The sequence below is a fragment of the Sinocyclocheilus grahami genome, unplaced genomic scaffold (assembly GCF_001515645.1).
Source record: "Sinocyclocheilus grahami isolate Dianchi unplaced genomic scaffold, SAMN03320097.WGS_v1.1 scaffold536.1, whole genome shotgun sequence".
Taxonomy (NCBI): domain Eukaryota; kingdom Metazoa; phylum Chordata; class Actinopteri; order Cypriniformes; family Cyprinidae; genus Sinocyclocheilus; species Sinocyclocheilus grahami.
The window spans coordinates 269,575-285,134 of record NW_015505715.1 but is presented as its reverse complement, the minus strand read 5'-3'; the positions used below and the strand labels follow the sequence as shown (position 1 = coordinate 285,134).

At 38.8% G+C, this 15,560-nt stretch overlaps 1 protein-coding gene across 2 annotated transcripts in view; it reads left to right on the top strand.

Moving 5' to 3' along the window:
- phf24 (PHD finger protein 24) overlaps positions 1-15,192 on the top strand; it is a 50,275-nt gene extending 35,083 nt beyond the window's left edge. Inside the window, exons 4-9 of one of the 2 annotated variants that reach the window (XM_016238342.1) lie at positions 5,274-5,352; positions 5,526-5,728; positions 7,935-8,101; positions 10,983-11,018; positions 11,920-12,009; positions 14,553-15,192. In XM_016238342.1, the coding sequence (XP_016093828.1) occupies positions 5,274-5,352; positions 5,526-5,728; positions 7,935-8,101; positions 10,983-11,018; positions 11,920-12,009; positions 14,553-14,649 (672 nt within the window). In that variant the 3' untranslated portion in view covers positions 14,650-15,192. The remainder of the gene's footprint in view (positions 1-5,273; positions 5,353-5,525; positions 5,729-7,934; positions 8,102-10,982; positions 11,019-11,919; positions 12,010-14,552) is intronic. The other variant, XM_016238343.1, reaches the window with a different exon arrangement.
- Positions 15,193-15,560: the final 368 nt, after the last annotated feature.

The window sequence follows — 15,560 nt, the reverse complement described above, 5'->3', positions numbered from 1 at the left end:
TCACTTTCCTTAAAGGTCAGTTAGATTAGTCACTCAAACATATAGGTGCACAAGCAACAATGTTTAGAAATTACACAGAATAAAACAAAAACTGCATGTGTTTCCAGTCCCCACAGATTGGCCAGCGGGATCGCGAGCCTGGCCGCTGTCATCAAACGCAGCCAGGCGAGAGCGGAGCGTGCGCAGCGAGAGCTCGCAGTGATGACAATCAGCTGCTCGAAAGCTGACCGTACATGCTTCCCTCCTAAACAAACGACACACAATTCGTGTGTATCCCCCGCCGCCAGATATCGTGGGCAGGGAGAAACACAGCATTTGTAATGCCGTTCACTCGCCATAGACTTTCTCATTGTTTTATATATATGAGTGCTTGTGAGGCCAGACAACAGTAAATAGACAGACACATACACAGAGCGCTACTGAAGGGCAGAAGCTGGTTTGCGCCCGGCCGGATGTGCTTTTATGCTTTCTGGTGCTTACGTCACCCTGCTCGTGACGTCTCGCTGCTCCATTGGACGGATTTGACACGTGCTTCAGAACGCAGTCACGCAAGGGCGTTCCCCAAAGCGACTCGACGCAGCTCGAGTTCCTGAAGGGGAAACGCAGCTTGCACATACCCGTATCAGCAGAAAGGAAACATAAAGAAGTTTCTTCAAACTTGAAATCCACTCACGAACGATGTTCAAAGTCAATGAAAAATGCAACAATCCAACCCAAACCATAGTACCGCTGAACGCACGTGAGCCAAGTCAGTCTCTATGGCAACAGAAGTCCATGCGATGAAGGGCAAATAACTTCTGTTGAATGCCGTCAACTCACTGTGAAATCTAGTCTGCACTGTCCAACTCCCGTGGAGAATCGACTTTTTAGTCCCAACTGCGGTGAAATAAGACACAGTTTTTCCAAACGAAAACAAAGTTCCAGGTTTCCTGTTGATTATGAGCACTTGCACCACTACACCTTGGAGGAGGCACTCCCATAGATGCGTTCAGTCGGCCAGGTCCGTTTCCGCGGCGTCATCCACCAACGATTCGAGCAGGCCGATCACTATAATTACATGACATATTCGCAAATAAACCAGGAATTTTGTTCGGGCACCACTTGTAACCTATTGTGCGTTATGGAAGAAAGAAACACACAATGCAGATCACCATCAACCTATGTATTAATGTTAAAGGAAGGTGCAACCAAATGATAGAAAGTACAATGTGTTTTTCCCCAGCATATACACATGAGTGCAGGGGCAGAGGAAACCCCGAATCAGAGTCTTAAAGGGACAGACACCCAGACCATTACAGCATGTGTATATAGTAGGGGTGTAACGGTACACAAATATGACAGTTCGGTACGTACCTCGGTTTTAACGTCACGGTTCGGTATGATTTCGGTACAGCAGGGGGAAAAACTAAACTTTTTATTTTTTTATTTTTAATGGTTTACTGAAGAAGTTGGTCTTTCTTTAAATACATTCAGTTATAGTTTAAATTTTCTTAGTGATAAAAATCTACCTCAGCTTATGCTTAAAACTATAGGGAGCCCTTTTACATTATAAGGTTACAATTAGGCCTAACAACTTAACCCAAACTTAAATTTAATTGCTATTTATTTTTAAATAGATGATCAACACTCAACTTAAAAAACTGCACATAATGCAGTTTTTAAATTAACTTATAAATAATAAAATGTCTAAGCTATTTGTTAAAATATATTCAATTACTCAATGGCTGTCATAGCATGTTTCATAACAGATTAATTTAAACATACTGTACATTAAGTAATTAAGACTAACAGGTTTAGTAAAATATAATGAGTATATGGTGTAATATTTCGCAAAATGCTCCTCTCTAGACTTAATTTCTCTAGTGAACTAACGAGCTGTGGACACTGATGACTTGCTGAGGTAAATTAAATGCTACGTGACATTTTATTTCCATGCTATATTGTTGATGTCTTTCCGCGGTTGAAACACTGATTGAGCAATTACATGAGGCATGAGATGTTCAGTCATGTTTATTCGTGTTAAAACTAGTAGTACAGAGGAAGGAATGATCGCGTTCACTCGCGCTCTGCACAAATCTGCGGGGCGTCACGGCTCAGACACGGGAACCGGAGCCCATATTGCCCATCCCTACTCATGCTTTCAAGTTACAAATGACCACTCCCGCTTTTACGTTAAAGTCCCCCTGCTGTCACTGGTCATCACAAATGACATATTTAAACATTTTTCCCTTGAAAATAATTTCATTGTATTTTAAAATGCTTGAATGTAGCTACATATGGATTCATGAATATGCAAATTAGTCCCCACCTCCACTCAGTTACACCAGCTCAGACAACACTGTACTTTTACTCATTTAATGGAAGTTGTAAATGCTATACAATGGCAAGTGGCATTATTGGATGAATGGTTATTGGAGAGTGAATCTGTGAGGGAATTTATTCAAATTCTGAATTTAGAAAGGGCGTTTTTGAGACTGTCTTTGGTACACATCATTTTTAAGAAGAAAATGCACAGCAATGGTGAATTTGCACATGGATTGTCTTTAAGTATGTTAAAGTCACTAGACAGACATGTAAACCATTTTAAAAACTTGATTTCCACCACAAGGGTATAAAAATTTTAAAATGTGGATAGCCAGTTGCTTTTTCAGGTCAGTTTGGAACTAGCTTAAAACTGGATACTGCACACTATTCATTTATTTAAAACAAAACACAATAATAAAAAAAAAACTTTTCTATTTTGAACCTAGCCCTACTGTCATGGTGGAATAAAGGTCACAGTTTGGTGAATTTTTGCGGTCTTTTCAATAGGAATTTGAGTGATTGGGATTTTTGCTTGAAGGTAAAAGATTTCACATTGGGTTCAAGTTAGTCATGCAAATTCACAATGCTGACAAACAGAAAGCTGCTTGGTTTGCTTCATATATCGCTACACTAGTGGCAATAGACAATGGACATTTTTTTGCCCGTGAAAGTACACACATCCCAACTGTCAACATCTGATTTAATGTTAATATTTCAACCAGTAGGTCAGTGAATTACTCAGGTAAATCACACATGCTTAATCTCTCTCTTTCTCTCTCTCTCTCTATAATAACTTCATTAATAACTGCATTAGTCTGCCATCAACGGCTCAAGCCTACGTTACTAGGACAACAATGACGTTTTGGAATTAGCAGTGGAGGCTTGGGATGAGATGCGTAAGAAATTAATCCTACACACAAGAGTGTTTTATGGACGAAAACCGGACGAATGTCCTGAAATAGCCTACAACATCTGAACAATGTCTTGAGGTGTGAAAACCGTAGTATAATGTAATTTATGAAATTTTGATTTAATGTCAATATTTCAACCAGTAGGTCAAGGTTTTGCTATTTTGCATGGTCAGTTAGCCCCAGCTGGTAGATGCTATAACTGCACCATTTTGTGGGTAAAAATCAGTTTCTACATCTATGATCATTCATTCAAAAGTAGCCGTGTACTGGAATCATTGCAAGCAACCTATGAATCTGAAATGTTTCATTTTCATTTCATAACTTGGGACTGGACATGTTTTGGTGCCATCAGCCAATCTGTGTTGACATAATGTAATTTTCCTGCAGCTATATAGTCACATGGTGTTTACTGGCTCCAAAAAAAGCGACCATAACTGTGCACCCGTGAGCAAAGATAGCACACCTTCAAATCACATCTTTCCAGGGGATCAGAGAAACTACCACTGAGATGTGAACGCCAAACCTTCGCATCTGTGTACCTGCAGAGTATGTTTGTGGCCTCAGAGACAACCAATGAATCCCACCTCTTGCTAAGCATTGTTTATAGCATTTGTACCTCATTTTGGGGTCTCTGATCGATGTCTGTTGAGAATGGGTCGTGGAACACAACGGACATGAAATCCAATCTCATTTCAGTGATCATCCTCTAAAGTCACTGCTGACAGGAAATGGAGGTACCTCTGAGACGTACCCTTACCATCTGCTCTAGTGCCATTGTTCAGATGAGTTCTCATCAGGCTGAGGAAAGCTGATTGAAAATACAGCTACTGGGCTCTGAAGGCAGAACTTGAGCCAGGAAAGAAATCTCGCTCTGAATTTGATATGAAAGGACAAGCTGTCATTTGATCCGTGAGAGCTTCTTCCTGCACCTCTTACACCTCAAACTCATTAGGTTTCCTTAAAAGCTGTGTTAGTCAGGTCGTTCATTACCTTTGGTTCAGAGATTGTTAGCCTTTTTAGAAAGATAAAGGGGGGAGAGAGAGATTGAAACACCTGCTGCTGGGGATAATTAATGTAACAGTGTTTTTAAGGCTCAGCCTGAAGGGCCCTGAGGCTTTATGCAGGATGTTTTTCTCATTAAGCCTTTTTTTCTTACATCTTTTTACTAGGGTTGTCAGCTTAATGTGTTCATTTAGAATAATGATCAACAAATAAACAACTTTTTGTAATATCCATTCCATGATTTATTAATCTGCCACATGTTTTTTAATGATGATTGGGGGCTTTTCTCTGTATGTGACTGGGATTATTAATCAGTAAATATTGTGAGTTTGAAAAAGGATTAAAAACTTTAATCGGTTGACAACTCTACTTTAATCAAACATCAACATTTCTGTGATTTATTACATCTGAACAGTTTTTAGTTTAAATGATATATGTTTTGACACTGGATAATAGTGATCTGTGATTTTATTTTATGCTGGATATTTATCTCTGTTTGTTAATGGGGGATTCTTGTGTAAAAAAAATATATAATTTCAATCATTTTCATTATTCATCATAACCTGTAGATCCAATGAGCATAATCATTCAATCGATTTTATGTGCTAAAATGCATAAATATTAGAATCCATTAAAATACTACATATTTGATTTAGTTTTTACATTGATGACAGACAATAAATAAGTAAATAAAATCACAGATGGCAGCTGGGATAGGCAGACAGCTTCTTGCCCCTAGGTCAACTTACCTTTTCATGATTTTCAATTTCGTGTGATCATTAAATTAGAAAATGATTCCCTTTATTCCTCTTAAAAAATACAGTGGGTTATGTATCATCATCCTGTTCATGCTAAACTCATTTCTAAATATCTTACATTTGAGTAGCAAATGCAAAATGCTTCTTACTGTATATTAGTATTGAAAATGGATTTCCTGTTGATACAGTTGTTTCAACGGTTAGTCCACAAGCAAGGAAGCAATGTAATCGAATATTCTCTTTAAAGTGAAGTGTCTGCTCTGCCAGAACTGAAAGACTCTTCCTCTTCCTCCCTCAGGATAATGTGAACCTGCTGCTTACTGAAGAAGAGATGTACAGCCTCATTGAAACCTTCAAACAGTGCAAGATCATCCCAGGTGTTTCTCTCAGTCCCGTTTTAACAGCCTCTTCTAGATTCTGGTTTAAATATGTGCTTTTGTGCAGTAAATTAAGGAAGCTAATTAATGGTTTACTAATTTATCACATCAGTACTGTAATTAAGCCTGGCCTGTTTCCATTGATTGATGATGCAGTAGCTCCCCTCTCACAGAGTCGTGCCTGGTGTCAGATGAACTCCTGCAGTACAGGCACTTTGTGACCAAGCAGCTCTTCGAAAGAGACTTGACCGATGAGGAGGAAGAGGAGGTTCTGGCCCAGTTTGCAGCTCTGGATCCAGACAAGAAGGGTCAGATTGAGTGGTCTGACTTCCTCTACCATGAGTCACTTTCAGTGCTGCAGAAATTCCGGACTGAGGTAATGTGGGACATGGACAAATTTAGCATGTTTGCATTATTGGAAAATGTGCAATGACCAGATATAAAGGCATTTTTATGTTTTATGACCGTCACTGAGGAAAAAGTACACATAAGACTCAAACTAATTGCGCAACGATTACAAGAATGTGACTGGGATTATTAATCAGTAAATATTGTGAGTTTGAAAAAGGATTAAAAACTTTAATCGGTTGACAACTCTACTTTAATCAAACATCAACATTTCTGTGATTTATTACATCTGAACAGTTTTTAGTTTAAATGATATATGTTTTGACACTGGATAATAGTGATCTGTGATTTTATTTTATGCTGGATATTTATCTCTGTTTGTTAATGGGGGATTCTTGTGTAAAAAAAATATATAATTTCAATCATTTTCATTATTCATCATAACCTGTAGATCCAATGAGCATAATCATTCAATCGATTTTATGTGCTAAAATGCATAAATATTAGAATCCATTAAAATACTACATATTTGATTTAGTTTTTACATTGATGACAGACAATAAATAAGTAAATAAAATCACAGATGGCAGCTGGGATAGGCAGACAGCTTCTTGCCCCTAGGTCAACTTACCTTTTCATGATTTTCAATTTCGTGTGATCATTAAATTAGAAAATGATTCCCTTTATTCCTCTTAAAAAATACAGTGGGTTATGTATCATCATCCTGTTCATGCTAAACTCATTTCTAAATATCTTACATTTGAGTAGCAAATGCAAAATGCTTCTTACTGTATATTAGTATTGAAAATGGATTTCCTGTTGATACAGTTGTTTCAACGGTTAGTCCACAAGCAAGGAAGCAATGTAATCGAATATTCTCTTTAAAGTGAAGTGTCTGCTCTGCCAGAACTGAAAGACTCTTCCTCTTCCTCCCTCAGGATAATGTGAACCTGCTGCTTACTGAAGAAGAGATGTACAGCCTCATTGAAACCTTCAAACAGTGCAAGATCATCCCAGGTGTTTCTCTCAGTCCCGTTTTAACAGCCTCTTCTAGATTCTGGTTTAAATATGTGCTTTTGTGCAGTAAATTAAGGAAGCTAATTAATGGTTTACTAATTTATCACATCAGTACTGTAATTAAGCCTGGCCTGTTTCCATTGATTGATGATGCAGTAGCTCCCCTCTCACAGAGTCGTGCCTGGTGTCAGATGAACTCCTGCAGTACAGGCACTTTGTGACCAAGCAGCTCTTCGAAAGAGACTTGACCGATGAGGAGGAAGAGGAGGTTCTGGCCCAGTTTGCAGCTCTGGATCCAGACAAGAAGGGTCAGATTGAGTGGTCTGACTTCCTCTACCATGAGTCACTTTCAGTGCTGCAGAAATTCCGGACTGAGGTAATGTGGGACATGGACAAATTTAGCATGTTTGCATTATTGGAAAATGTGCAATGACCAGATATAAAGGCATTTTTATGTTTTATGACCGTCACTGAGGAAAAAGTACACATAAGACTCAAACTAATTGCGCAACGATTACAAGATTGTTCTCATCCCCATCTGAGGAGATTGAAATAGAAATCTTTTGTAACATTATAAATGTCTGTACTGTCACTTTTGATCAACTGTAGTGTTTTTGTGAAATAAAAGTAATTTCTTTGTTTCTTTATGTTTACCCATTTATTAACATTCACATTTATGAGTGGTATGAGTACACACTCCTTCCATCGAATAATCTAGCTCATTATCCTAACTGGCTGATTGGCTGTTTATGTTTGCCAGAAATACAGAAACACTTTCAAAATGCTAAATTATAATGAACAATCAACCATTCAGCTAAAAGCATTGTGGAAATGATTCGTCCCCCCCCCCTCCAAATACTAAATTATAATAAACAATCAACAATTCAACCAAAAGCATTGTGAAAATTAATTTTTTTTCTTTTTTCCAAAATTCTAAATTGTAATGAACAATCAACCATTCAACCAAAAATATGGTGAAAATTATTATATATTTTTTTCAAAATGATAAACTATAATGAACAATCAGCCATTCAACCAAAAGCACTGTGAAAATTATTCATTTTTTCCCCCTCCAAATGCTAAACTATAATGAACAATCGACCATTCAAACTAAAGCATTGTGAAAATGATTTTTCCTTCAAAATGCTAAATTTAATGAACAATCAGCCATTCAACAAAAAACATTGTGGAAATTATTCTGTTTTTCCTCGATTCAGAATTCGCTGGTGAAAATCATCACAGCGAAGGAGAGGGATCGAGCACGGGCCGTATTTCAGAGTATAGACCAGGACAAAGATGGGATCATTACTGCCGGAGAAGCCAGAAAAGCCCAAACCTCCTGGTTCCACAAGATTAACAAAGAATCACAGTCCTGCAGTGTCAGGTGAGCTGAATATACGAGAGTCATTGAGGCTAATTATAGTTAGCAGGACATTTATGAACGATTCTCAATCACAGCCACTTGCATAATCAACAATAAACTTCAGACACTTCAAACACTTGAAAATCATTTCGGGGACTCGTCCAATTTGCCTGGCCTCTGGGAACAACTAATCGGATCAAGCTTGGCAGTTTTTATAGCCATGTCAAGCTGCCAATGCCTCTACGAGCTGCTAGCCAATGCTAACCGCCATCACTTTATTAGCATGTATGCTCCATCTCTTCTCATGAATTACGGGCTAACTTTGCATTCAGGAACTCTGCAGAGGAAGTATGAATAATTTAAGCAGTGCATTTGCTTACAGTTCTGACTTTTCTGATTAATGCATAAAGTAAATTAAATGATATAACTGATGGGGGAGGTCATCTGTGGAAGGGAAGAGGAAAGTTTCTCAATGCCAGGCTAAAATCAGGGACAAGGACTGACTTTGACAGAGCACTCTATGCCAGTCATATCATAATTCAAACCTCACTCTGAGAGCCCAAAAGTCAAAATGATGCATTTTTGCAGTGATTTGTGGGGTAAAATGGAGCCAGGTACTTCGAATGGATCATTTGTCCTTGTGAATCCTTCATTCCTCAAGTACCATCAACCAGAAAGAAATATCACAAATGTGACTTCTGTAATATCTCAAATCTTCCTCCTAGATAGCAGTCAGGTTAAATGGGGAAGTTAAATGAAATCTTTCATTTATAATTAGTGCTGTTAAATCAATTCATCGCGATTAATCGTATCCAAAATAAAAGTCTGTGTTTACATAATTGTGACGAGTGGGGCGGGATAATGAGCGGTTTACCAATCACCGGTCTCGAGTCCCACGGAGGAGCTCTGGAAGGATAAAAGGAGGAGCGACGACAGTGAAAGATGAGAGAATACCAGGCCTGGATTTTATGTTGTTGTTGTTTTTTGCGGCAGTCGTCCGTGAGGGACTGCCACTTTTACTTTCGTTTGTTTATTAAAGTTTTATGTTTAAATGTTCGCCGGTTCCCACCTCCTTCTTCCTGATCTACGAACGTTTGTTACAATAATATATATATATATATATATATATATATATATATATATATATATATATATATATATATATATATATATATATATATATATATATATATATATATATATATATATATATATATATATATATATATATATATATATATATATATATATATATATATATATATATATTTATGTTTAAGTAAATTATCAGTAAAGTTAAGTAAATTATTAAGTAAATTATTAATAATTATATAATCAGAAATATAATCTGTATATACTATATACTGTATACGTGTACAGTATGTCAACAATTGTCTCATTTGTGTCTATTTATATTTCTCCTGATGAATTTTAGTAGAAACATCTGAGATAAAGTTGACACTTATGGAATTCTCATTTATGTTTCTTTTAAATTCAGGAGCTATAAAGAACAACTGGGAAATATACTGGTAAATTGAAAAGTTTTAGAAATAAATCTCTCATGCTCATCAAGATGTCAAAAATGTTTTAGCAAATATAATATAATAAAAACAGTCATATTCTGAAATATTATTACTGTAACTGTATTATTTTCAAATATATTTTAAAATGTAATTTATTCATGTGATGCAAAACTGAATTTTCAGCATCATTACTTGAAAATCCTTCAAAAACCATTATAATATGCTGCTTTGCTGCTCAAGAAAAATTTCTGATTATTATCAATGTTGAAAACAGTTGTACTGCTTAATATTTTTGTGTAAACCATGGTACAGTTTTATTCTGGATACTTTGATGAATAGAACGTTTAAAATAACAGCATTTATTTGAAATAGAAATCTTTTGTTAACATTTTGTTTTTACTGTCACTTTTGATCAATTCAATGCAGTGATCTTTCAAAATAATTTCAAAATAATTTATAAAAAAAAAAAATCTTACCCCAAATTTTTAAATGGAAATGTATACAGCAGGTCCGTGCACAGACATTTGGGGGGCAGTCATGTTCAGTGGGGGGTACGGACAGTGTAGACGAGCAGTCAGAGTCTCACAGAAAAAAACGCAAGAGAAAGAAAGAGCGTTCGCAAAAATGAAGGCTTGAAAGGAGGGGATGGTAGAGAAAATGACACAAACAGGCTGGACAGGGGAGTCAGCCATGGCAAGAGGGAATGATAGAAAGTCAGCCAACAGGATCGAAAGAGTCTTCCTCTCTCCAGCTGTGCCAAATCTTGCTTGGTTATCTCTAGGGGGGGGGGTTGGTGGGGGGGGGGGGGGGGTGCGGGGGGGTCCAAGGGGGGCACCTCAGCCAATGAGGGCAGAGGGGCAGTGGCTCTAGCCACAGGGCCACCCCCCTGTGCATGGCCCTGGTATACAGTATATATTTTTATACAACATATTTTGAATTAATTTTGATTGATTTAACATAATTGCACATTCAATATTGGGGAAGTCGTGGCCTAATGGTTAGAGAGTCGGACTCGTAACCCAAAGGTTGTAGGTGGGGGGAGTGAATGTACAGCGCTCTCTCCCACCTTCAATACCACAACTGAGGTGCCCTTGAGCAAGGCACCGAACCCCCAACTGCTCCCTGGGCGCCGCAGCAAAAAAAATGGCTGCCCACTGCTCCGGGTGTGTGTTCACTGCTGTGTGTGTGTGCACTTTGGATGGGTTAAATGCAGAGCATTAATTCCAAGTATGGGTCACCATACTTGGCCACATGTCACGTCACTCACTTAAAAAAAATATTTGGACAGTCTTTTTTGACATCATCCTCCATGCTATTGTTTTTTTTCCACCAATCATCCCATCCTTTTCACCACTGCTAAATGTCCATTTGCCCTGCAGACTCATGGGATTGTGTTCCCCTTTGTTCAGTATGGGGTAAGTCATTCGATCTGCATGGGCCTTCCCTGGAAACATCTTACACCGTTCCCGGCCATCATCGTCATTATACTCATTATAATCATTATCACCTCAATTACTAAATATTCCATAATGGTGGCTGTATTAAATGTATCATAATAACGCTGTGGCTGTATTAAATGAGATCTTGCCCTCCTATTATCAAGATCAAAAAGAGGGGCTTTTGTTCCCCTCAGAGAAGCACTTAAGGATAGTTTCAGTTTTAAGGGGCACAGCAGGTTAAATGAGTGCCTGAGTGCACGGGTGCATGGAATTTTGGGTGTTTGTGTGTATGTTTGGCACATTTATGGCATGACTAAGCTTGCATCCTAATTTACGGTAATTAAAATCAACTGAGGGCTTGAGATTAAAGCAGACAGTCTCGACTCTGAGTGGTCCCAGTTCTGGACGAGATGTTTGAGTCGCCATTCAACACTCTGGTCATGGTTGCACTCTTGCTGCACATGTCATTGAACCTAAGTACAGGAATTTCTTGTTTCAAATCAGTTTATTTCAGTCAATGAAGTTTGTCAGATCATTTCAGTGTACTGAATGGCATGCGATGTCTGGACTTTGTGAGATGGAGAGTGTATATACATGGGCTGTGGGCCATTCAGAATTGAATTGAGAATGCATTTTGAATTCCAGTTAAAGTCCTGAATGCATGTTTCTGCTCATGAGTGAACTAGTTTTGTCTTGCCAGTGGTTGGGTATCATCTCTCAGGGCTCTGAGGTGTCATGAGAACAACAAATTCGAGTTTGAAAACCCAGAGACTGTAGAAGTGTCACCTGCTGTGAGCTGTACGGTAGTGTGTGTGTGTCTGTGTGGAAGAGACTGAATGAAACAGCATGTGTTTCCACTTGCTGTCTTCATCTGTAGTATCAGCCATGTTGGTCCAATATCCGAGAGCAGTCCTGCCAGTTCCAGCAGCGAGAGAAGCAGAGATAAAGCCATGGAGAATGACAACAGGTTGGTGTGTGTGTTTGCTTACAAACTACAAGTGTGTGGCACAGCCATACTAGAATGCTTACATTATGATCAACTCCCATTATTATGATTTTCAGATGGTGGAAAAAATCACATAGGCTTACAATAAAGGAGGGATCTGAGCTATATAGGCACATCATAGGCACTGCCTAGAAACACCTTACCAACCACTCAGAAAACCCCAGCAACCACCAATTTAGGAACCACCTAGAAATACCCTAACAACCATCCATAACCATATCAACTGCTTAGCTACCACCTAGTAACAGCATAGAAACCATCCAGAACCCCATATTAACTACTTAGCTACCACCTAGCAATAACAGCATAGAAATCATCCAGAACACCATAGCACATGAGAACAACAAATTCGAGTTTGAAAACCCAGAGACTGTAGAAGTGTCACCTGCTGTGAGCTGTACGGTAGTGTGTGTGTGTCTGTGTGGAAGAGACTGAATGAAACAGCATGTGTTTCCACTTGCTGTCTTCATCTGTAGTATCAGCCATGTTGGTCCAATATCCGAGAGCAGTCCTGCCAGTTCCAGCAGCGAGAGAAGCAGAGATAAAGCCATGGAGAATGACAACAGGTTGGTGTGTGTGTTTGCTTACAAACTACAAGTGTGTGGCACAGCCATACTAGAATGCTTACATTATGATCAACTCCCATTATTATGATTTTCAGATGGTGGAAAAAATCACATAGGCTTACAATAAAGGAGGGATCTGAGCTATATAGGCACATCATAGGCACTGCCTAGAAACACCTTACCAACCACTCAGAAAACCCCAGCAACCACCAATTTAGGAACCACCTAGAAATACCCTAACAACCATCCATAACCATATCAACTGCTTAGCTACCACCTAGTAACAGCATAGAAACCATCCAGAACCCCAGATTAACTACTTAGCTACCACCTAGCAATAACAGCATAGAAATCATCCAGAACACCATAGCAAACACCAATCAATCAACCAACCAGAAAAAGGAAGTAACTATCTAGCATTGCCCTAGGCACCACCTAGAAACACACTAGCAACCATCCAAAACACCCTAATAACTTCTTAGCAACCACCTAGCAACAGCTTAGCAGCCACCCACCCAGAACAAACTAACAATCACCCAGAACACCATAGAAACCACCCTGCAATGCCCTGTCAATCAACTCTCTAGTAAACTACTAGTGATACCCTAGCAACGACTTGGAACACCTTAGGCACTTCATAGTAACATCCGAGAAACCATCAAAAACATCCTAGAAACTGCTTAGCAACTGCCTAGCATCAGCATATAAACCACCCAGAATGTCCTAGCAACCACCTAGCAATGCCACCGCTACAACACCCTAGGCACCACCTAGTAGAAACACCCTAGCAACTGCATAGAAACCACCTCTACCACCCAAGCAACCTCCTAACAATGCCCTGTGAATCAACAGCAACTGTAATCAACTAGCAATGCCCTTACAGCAACTTAAGACATCATATTCACCACCTAGAAACACCCTAGTAACCATGCAAAACATCCCAGCAGCTGCTTAGCAACCACCCAGTAACAGCATTGCAATCACTGTCTTGTATAACTCTGATAGTGCTGCCTCAGACTGGAACTCTCAAACTGGCCAGTTTGGGTGGACAAAGTTTTCTTGAATTTTTGACAAAAATAGAAGATTTGAAATAGGCTGTGTTTACGCCATGTAATAATTACCGTAATTTCGAGATAACAGCATGTGACTTTCTTTGCAACATTCTAAGTAGCACCCAATTGAATCTGTGGTGGTCAGGTGGTATAAGCAAAGTCTATAGAATACCCAAGACTCTAGTGTCACTCATGCAATGCTCAATATGGCCGCTCTATCGAACGAAGCCTGCCTTCTGAACAAAAGAGCCAATCGCTAATCGGTAAAGTCAGCGCATCACTGCAGCTGCTGTTAGAAGTCCCGGTTGCTATAGAAAGAGTCAGCGTTCTGAGACGTGAACTCATTACTGTGCATGCGCACTGGCTGGTCTAGCCTGAAAAATAAGCTTTTTTAACGCTATTTGAGCAAAAGAAACAACATTTATGAGACAGTTATTGTCAGATTTCATTGGTGATTTCAAATATGAGATTTAATCGTAAGTTTGGTGAACAGTTTTGGCGAGTTTGATGTTTCCCCATTCAAGGTATTTCAAAGATGGCCACCGAGTGAAATAACTTACCTTAAAGGGACTTTGGTACAAGTCAGAGCCCTCAGAAGATTCCCAGCTTACAAGTTGTAAGCTGGGAAGTTGAGTTCTACAAAGATGTGATGTTGATAATGTTGCCATAGAAATGTGTAATTCCGAGCACTTGGAACAGCTCAGAATAGAACTTCACGTGTTGTCATCTCGAAATTACAGTAATCACGACATGGCATGAATGCAGCTATAGGTCAATATTTATAACATATGTCAAGATTGGGCTTTTAATTTGTTAATTTTAATTTGTGGTTTAATAGTGGTTTTAACTGTCTGAGTTAACTCTATTTTACAATTACGTTTTCCAGACCGGTTACCTGGGACAACTTCCTGAGGGAGAGTGCTATCTACATCCTGGCCGCCAGGTCCAACAGCTCAGCCATGCACATCCGTTTGCCACTCTAACCATGGCCACATAGCCTAAGACTTCCAGAAGGGCTTTCTGCGTCCGGATTCACAAGAGAGCAGTGCTGAGGACTAAACCGAGAGTCACACAAGAGTCAAACGCAAACGAGTACGCCACCACATGCTAAGACTGTACAAGCCATCGTCAGATCTACAATCTAGCGTCACACTGACAAATTCAACGCTACTGAACAATCGCACATCTGTCACCACTTCTTGAGCTTTTACGAGCTTGTATGATTTTGATTGTTGTGACTCTGTTTCGATTAGAGAACCTGCTGCGAGAAACACTGTCACACATTAGCAAATTTACAGCACCACAGTGTTTGCGTAGTGTTTTTGATGTTAACGTGTTGTATCGTTTTTGAGTTACGGCTCTAGCCAGATGAGTTGAGATCGATGGATCGATATGAGAGCAGTGGTTGAATCATTGCTGTCACCACAAAATATGAATATAATATAGTGGGCAACAACGGTGCCACACAGGAATCGAAGTGAGATGCTATATATATATATATATATACTATATACAGTCTATATACATATATATATATATTATTTATACTAAATATTGTATGAGTATTTATTGCCACATCTTCAGGGATGGATTATGGACCGGGACAAGGAGCTTCCAGACTGTGAAAACAAAGGAAAAGTAAAATTGTTACTGACAGACAAATGCTACCTGTCATTAAGATACTGAATTAAGTAAATGGGCATACAATTTAATTGACAAATTGCATTTGCAAGTCAGAATTGTGAGAAGTTTTCATACTGTATTTCTGAGTGAAACATGACATGCACTTAGAAAAAAGTAGGGTGGAATTTAATTTTATCTATGAGGACATGATTGGATTGTGAAATATGGATTGTGAAATATGATCTTCATTTCTAAAACCTAGTGAGATGCC